The following is a 7,500-nucleotide window of genomic DNA, read 5'->3' as shown; positions in this document are numbered from 1 at the left end:
TCACTGTGTCCTCCAGGATCCAGATCACTGTGACCTCCAGTATCCAGATCACTGTGACCTCCAGGATCCAGATCACTGTGACCTCCAGTATCCAGATCACTGTGTCCTCCAGGATCCAGATCACAGTGACCTCCAGGATCCAGATCCCTGTGTCCTCCAGGATCCAGATCCCTGTGTCCTCCAGGATCCAGATCAGTGTTTCTGTCCTTCATGGTCCAGCCCTGACATTTACTCAGACACTAGTTTGGTTGAAGGAGTCTAAGGAGAGTAAAAGAATCACATTGGTCTCTTGTGACCCAGTGTTTGTCTCTGGTGGTCTCGGGTGAAGACTCCTCAGAGACACCAGCTTCCATCGGCTTGTCTCTTGTCTCCTGTGACCCAGTGTCTCTGGTGGTCTCGGGTGAAGACTCCTCAGAGACACCAGCTTCCATCGGCTTGTCTCTTGTCTCCTGCTGTTCTGAACCCTGCAGGTTTACTCACTAATCCCGTTAAACTCCGGGTGAAGCAGTCAGCGAGGAGGAGAAGATTAACTCCTTCTTTGTTAGGGAGTCGATTTACATCTCCTCTCTTCACTTCTCTCTCACACGGGTCTGTGTCTTTCTGTCTTCCTCTCTTTCCTCCTTTCTTTCTTTCTTTCTTTCTTTCTTTCTTTCTTTCTTTCTTTCTGTCTCTCTGTCTTTCTTTCTTTCTGACTTTAGCAGGATAAGAGGTAGAGGAATTTTGAACTTTTCGAAAAGTTCACATGATGTTTTACCCAAAACACAACTGTCTGGGACGGATACACTTCACAGGGTGTGTGTCTGTGTGTGTGTGTGTGTGTGTGTGAGAGAGAGTTTGTGTTTTGTGATTTCTCATATTGTAATTGTTGTTTACAGGTTACTGTGCGACTGTCAGCATAACACCTGTGGTGTGTCTTGTGGCCAGTGTTGCCCCGGATACAGCCAGTTACCATGGAAACCAGCCACGACCTACAGCGCCAACGAGTGTGAACGTGAGTGCAGTCGGATACTGTTCAAAAGAAGCACACACACACACACACACGCACACGCACACGCACACGCACACGCACACACACACACACACACACACACACACACACACACACACACACACACACACACACACACACACACACACACACACACACACACACACACAGGGTTAAGCACTGATCCCTGCAGTGGAATGTGTTTCTTTCACGTGCTGCGTCAGAGGATGAAGAGAAACAAAGCTGCTGTTACTTGTACAAATTTACATTTTGACTCAGGTTGTTTAAATATAAATACACATTAATATTTTCACTCTTTGATTTTTGTCTTCATAACTCCTCTTGCTCACATTTAGTTATTGGATTATCGAGTCCTGAATGTTTCTCTCTCTGTGATTTCTCTGTCGGGGAACTTGTTATCAACTCACTGGTTTAAATCTACATGTGAATGTCATGTGTTATCAAAGCTGCAGATATGATTAATAAGAACCAACAGAAGCCGAAGGGTCATTAGAGGTCAACGTGAAAACAACCTTCACACACTTCAGCTGCAGCTACAGAGACGACGGAGGGGGGGGGGTTTCTGTTCACCAATCACTTTATGATTCTTTCTCTCTCAGATTAAACAGATTGTTAATATGACCTTGGACAAAGCACTGACTCCAGATCTGTATTTAGATTAATAAATCACACACACTCATAGATGTGAGTTCTCTACATGTTAATGATCTTCGTGAGGAAAGTGAGTCTCATGAATCTGTTGTTGTGGCCGTGGAGCGTTCACTGTTGGAACTTCCCTTTAACTGTCGACTAAGAGAAGCTGTTTATACATAATAATAAGACAGATAGAACGTGTCTGAGGCGTGAGGCGTCCTGCCGCTCTGAGGGCGGAGCTAACTCTGTCTGAACCTGGTCTGCTGAGCTCCTGACTCACTGCTCTCTACATGAATCTTTCATTCCAACAGAGAGAGCAGCTGCCTCGTGGCTCACGTCTCAGAAACCCACCCGGCTCTATCAGAGCGGCAGGATGAGGGAGCGCTGGGTTCTTCAGCCGGCACCTCTCGGGCGCCGAGGGGCAGATAAGAAGGAAAAGACTCTTATCGGGTTTTCAATGACTCTGTGTGAAGAGTAGCGGCTGCTCTGGGATCTGTGCACGAGTTGGTCCTGATCCTGCAGCTCTCAGGTCTCAGATTAACTGAAGAGATACGAGAAGGTTATGAAGGTTCAATTATAGACCTTTATTCATATAATGCGTGACATCAGAAAAAGAGACAAACAACGTCATCTGGTGGAAAACGTTTATTTTACACTTTGCATTAATACTTTTGGATAAAGACATTTAATAATCATCTTTAAATGTAGAAATAAAGTTTACGTTTGAACGACAGCTCAGACCGTTTCTCCTCTCGCCGCTCGGCCAGGAGAGCAATGCATGATGGGATATATTGCTCGGTTAGCGACCCTCGGTTGGATCCTGTTCCGACAGACAGCTGCTCTCAGATCAGCGGTTCCACAGAACACAGAGTGATGCTGATGTGTGAGTGGGAGGTTGTTAAAGTCGATGAGATGATCGAACAGAGAGAAACCAGCTGCTGCTCAAAGTGACCGGGACACGAACTGGGACCTGAGAGATGGAGTCAGTGGAGTCAATAAAACACAATATGTCTCATTAACGTTAAAGCAACACAGTGACAGGTTCTCTCAGCTGCACTCTGGCTCCCCCTACAGGTGGGATGTGTAATTCACTGTTGATTCGAGTGAGCAAGTAGCCGACGCAGCTCCTGATGCATAGGGCCGACCTCCAGGGGGCGCTGTGGCCTGACAGACGAGTCATTCGAGTTATTTGAAGTTACAAAAAAATACAGCATGTTGATTTAAATACAAACCTACAGACGACATGTTCAGTTTAAATAGAAAGAACAAAAAATAGGTTTTAACTCAACAATACACTGATGAGCTGCTCAGTTCTCTGTGTGTGCAGTGCATGCTGGGATATGCTTCCCCCCAGGGGTGTATCTAGAGACTGTGGGCCCTCAGTTAAAAGGAGCTGGGGGGGGTCTTACATCTTCACCACAGGAAGTCCACTCCCCCTGGACGAGTCTCTGGTGGAAAATCCCCTCGACACGTGTGTGGTTGTGTTAATTACAGATTCTCTGGTTTCACTGGTTCTGGATCAGTTTGAATCTGATCCTCTGTGATGTGGGAGGAATCCAGAGCTGCTGACTTCACAGAGCAGAGGACGTGAAGTCACATGATCTGTGTCCCATCAGACAGACTTGGTTTCTCTGTGATGTGAGCTTCCTGTTGTCCTCCAGGTTCTTGTGTCTCCTGTCCCTAGATGAATGCGTTAGGCTTTCTCAGAGTAAGCACTCAATCGCAGACCAAGATGCAAAAATACTTATTCATTTCAAAAAAAGGAAAAAACCAAGGATCCAAAAAGGCAAAAATGACAGCAGCAAAAAACAGAAAATCCAATTCAATAGTTGGCAAAAACAGAATTCCAAAAAAGGGAAAAAAACAAAGAGGATCAAAAATCAGAATGTGAAATATCACACAAGATAAACAGACCTCAAAAACTCAGAATCCTGGCCTGGCTTCTCATAGGGAACAACGAGACAATCTGACAGGGAACAACAGAAAGACACAGGGGAACTAATGAGGCAAACACTTAGGGTGATGATAGGGAACAGGTGAGAGGGACAAAGAGCGGGAAGCAGCAGAGGGCGGAGTCTCGGGACAATAACAGAAAACACATGGTCTGACAACATGAATAAACAGGGGGACACACATGGAATAACAAAACACATGCAGGAGGCACAAAGTAAAAAGTCTTAGATCACCGTGATCTTAACAGAATGTCCCTCAGCTGAATGTCCCTCAGCTGAATGTCCCTCAGCTGAATGTCCCTCAGTCGTCTCTGTCTTTGTTTTCTTTGTTTATTTATATCCTGTGTTCCAGCTGCTCTCTGTGTTCCTCACTGTTCACGTCGTTGTGTTTCCAGCCTGTAACTGTCACCGTCACTCCTTCGACTGTGTGTACGACCCCGAGGTCGATCAGAGGAGGGGCAGCATCGACATCCACGGACACCACCGAGGGGGCGGAGTCTGCCTCAACTGTCAGGTGACTCAACTTTACCTGATAACCAGGAGATGTTTATTCTCTTCCATGCAGAGAACAAGGTCTTCACTGAGTTCTGAGAGGAACCTTTAGCACATAGAAGCTCTGGTTCTGGTTCTGGTTCTGGTTCTGGTTCTGGGTCTGGTTCAGGTTCTGGTTCTGGGTCTGGTTCTGGCTCTCTCTCTCTTTTCATCATGGATCTCAACCTCTGTTGTTGTCGTGTCTCAGGATTCATTGATCTTCTCTGTGATGTTCTCACCGAGTCTCTGGACCTCAGGAAACCGTCTGCAGGAACCTCTCTGTTCTCATTTCTCTCACGTTGAGGAAGTTGATCCATGAACCAGTTTAACTCTGACCTCTGACCTCTGACCTCTGACCTCTCTCTCTGCAGCATCACACCACCGGAGTGAACTGTGAGCGCTGCACCCCCACCTACTACAGGTCAGCTGACCACAGCATGGACTCGCCCCTGGCCTGCTCACGTGAGTCCGAGTCCGAGTCTGTTAGATCCTCTCAGTCCGTGGACGTGAACATGTGGTTGACTCCTCCTCCTCTCCTCCTCTCCTCCTCTCCTCCTCCTCTCCTCCTCTCCTCCTCTCCTCCTCTCCTCCTCTCCTCCTCTCCTCTCCTCTCCTCTCCTCCTCTCCTCCTCTCCTCCTCTCCTCCTCTCCTCTCCTCCTCCTCCTTCTCCTCCTCCTCCTCTCCTCCTCCTCATCTCCTCCTCCTCTCCTCCTCTCCTCCTCTCCTCCTCCTCTCCTCTCCTCCTCCTCTCCTCTCCTCTCCTCCTCTCCTCCTCCTCTCCTCCTCTCCTCCTGCAGCCTGTGACTGTCGCTCAGAGTTCACAGATGGAACCTGTGAGGATCTGACCGGACGCTGCTTCTGTAAACCAAACTTCAGTGGAGTGAACTGTGACTCGTGCGCCGGCGGCTTCCTCAACTTTCCAGATTGTTACCGTGAGTCAGCGACACAGAAACACCTCAGACAAGCAGCTGTAGAAGAAAGCTAAAGGAAATGAAAAACCTGTTAAAGTTAAAGGAAATGAAAAACCTGGTGAATGAGTTCCTCTTTGCTAACGTGACTCTCTCTCTCTCTCTCTCTCTCTCTCTCTCTCTCTCTCTCTCTCTCCTCCAGCCGCGCCCACGTATCCCAGCAACAACAACAACGGTGAAGCCAAACCAGCCGGAGAGATCATCAGTAAGAGCTTCGTTAGGGTCATGTGACCTGATCAGATAAAACAACCTGTGGGAGTGGCCACTGAGCTCCAGTGACATCGTCGTTAAGGGTTAATTAACTGCAGTAAACTACAAAGGAAAAGACCTAAGATAAGATAAGGGGAAACATCAGTAATAATGAATACTGACTCCTCCCTGTTGATGGTTGACTCCTCCCTGTCGATGCCTGACTCCTCCCTGTTGATGACTGACTCCTCCCTGTTGATGACTGACTCCTCCCTGTTGATGACTGACTCCTCCCTGTTGATGACTGACTCCTCCCCGTTGATGACTAACTCCTCCCTGTTGACTCCTCCCTGTTGATGACTGACTCCCCCATGTTGGTGACTGACTCCTCCCTGTTGATGACTGACTCCTCCCTGTTGATGACTGACTCCTCCCTGTTGGTGACTGACTCCTCCCTGTTGATGACTGACTCCTCCTTGTTGATGACTGACTCCTCCCTGTTGATGACTGACTCCTCCCTGTTGATGACTGACTCCTCCCTGTTGATGACACACTCCTCCCTGTTGATGACTGACTCCTCCCTGTTGATGACTGACTCCTCCCTGTTGATGACTGACTCCTCCCCGTTGATGACTAACTCCTCCCTGTTGACTCCTCCCTGTTGATGACTGACTCCTCCATGTTGGTGACTGACTCCTCCCTGTTGATGACTGACTCCTCCCTGTTGATGACTGACACATGTTGGTGACTGACTCCTCCATGTTGGTGACTGACTCCTCCATGTTGGTGACTGACTCCTCCCTGTTGATGACTGACTCCTCCCTGTTGATGACTGACACATGTTGGTGACTGACTCCTCCATGTTGGTGACTGACTCCTCCCTGTTGATGACTAACTCCTCCCTGTTGGTGACTGACTCCTCCCCGTTGATGACTGACTCCTCCCTGTTGATGACTGACTCCTCCCTGTTGATGACTGACACCTGTTGATGACTGACACCTGTTGATGACTGACTCCTCCCTGTTGATGACTGACTCCTCCCTGTTGGTGACTGACTCCTCCCTGTTACAGACTGTGAGTGCAGCGCCGCCGGCACCGTGGACAACTCCTGCCGCCCGGACCCCCGGACTCGAACCTGCGTCTGCAAGCCCGGGTTCACTGGTGACCACTGTGACACGTGCGCTCCGGGGTTCCATGGACTCAACTGTCAGGGTGAGAGACGACATGTGGACGCAGGAAGCAGCAAGACGATACGAGAGCTGATGATTGATTCAGTGTTTTAATTGGTTGAAAGATGACTGTGATGTTTCAATCACGTTAGTTATGTTGAGTTTTTATAAAATGACTTTATATTAAATGCTGCTCGAGGAATTTAAATCATCTTCATGTGGAGACGTTTGTTCAAATCACCAAACTGTGGAGTTTACAGCTGCTTTAGTGGTTGAGTGTTACGAGTTGTTTGACTCACACACACACCCACAAACACACACACACACACAAACACACACACACGCAGACAAAAATACAAATACAATAACAGGCAGAAATTCCAGGCACTTCATTTATCTGTTTGTTTATCCTGTTCGCCTGCCACCCAGGAGTAACACACACACACACACACACACACACACACACACACACACACACACACACACACACACACACACACACACACACACACACACACACAGACACACACACTCCTGCATACACAACATTCCACAAACAAGTGTTAGTCAATATAAATAGTTTCACGTTGACACCCTCAGTCTGTCCCTGATGCTGACAAACACTTTATTAACTGGTGTATGTGTGTGTGTGTCTGTGTGTGTGTGTCTGTGTGTGTGTGTGTGTGTGTGTGTGTGTGTGTGTGTGTGTCTGTCTGTGTGTGTGTGTCTGTGTGTGTGTGTGTGTGTGTTCAGCCTGTCAGTGTTCAGGTCACGGATGTCTGGAGGGGTCCTGTGACCTGGTGACGGGTCACGTTGTGTGTCGGAGTGGTTTCCAGGGCAACCAGTGTGACCAGTGTGCACCAGGATACTTCACCTACCCGCTCTGCCAACGTAAACAACAACAACAACAACAGAAGAATGATTTATACACACACACACACACACACGTAACACAACAACAACTGAAGAATGATTTATACAAATCTTGTTTTAACAATATGACAAAGTTAGTGCTTTACAAAAGATAAAATACAGTCTAAAAATAACA

The 7,500-nt window shown here is 47.8% G+C and overlaps 1 protein-coding gene across 1 annotated transcript in view; it reads left to right on the top strand.

The window, feature by feature from the left end:
- LOC133004542 (laminin subunit alpha-5-like) overlaps positions 1-7,500 on the top strand; it is an 84,608-nt gene that overhangs the window by 36,487 nt on the left and 40,621 nt on the right. The window contains 7 exon segments of the mRNA XM_061074006.1: positions 876-991; positions 3,990-4,108; positions 4,497-4,587; positions 4,924-5,058; positions 5,237-5,299; positions 6,355-6,495; positions 7,206-7,343. Coding sequence (XP_060929989.1) covers positions 876-991; positions 3,990-4,108; positions 4,497-4,587; positions 4,924-5,058; positions 5,237-5,299; positions 6,355-6,495; positions 7,206-7,343 — 803 coding nt within the window.

This window comes from Limanda limanda, chromosome 7, assembly GCF_963576545.1.
Source record: "Limanda limanda chromosome 7, fLimLim1.1, whole genome shotgun sequence".
NCBI classification, from domain to species: domain Eukaryota; kingdom Metazoa; phylum Chordata; class Actinopteri; order Pleuronectiformes; family Pleuronectidae; genus Limanda; species Limanda limanda.
This window is presented reverse-complemented; position numbering and strand designations above follow the sequence as displayed.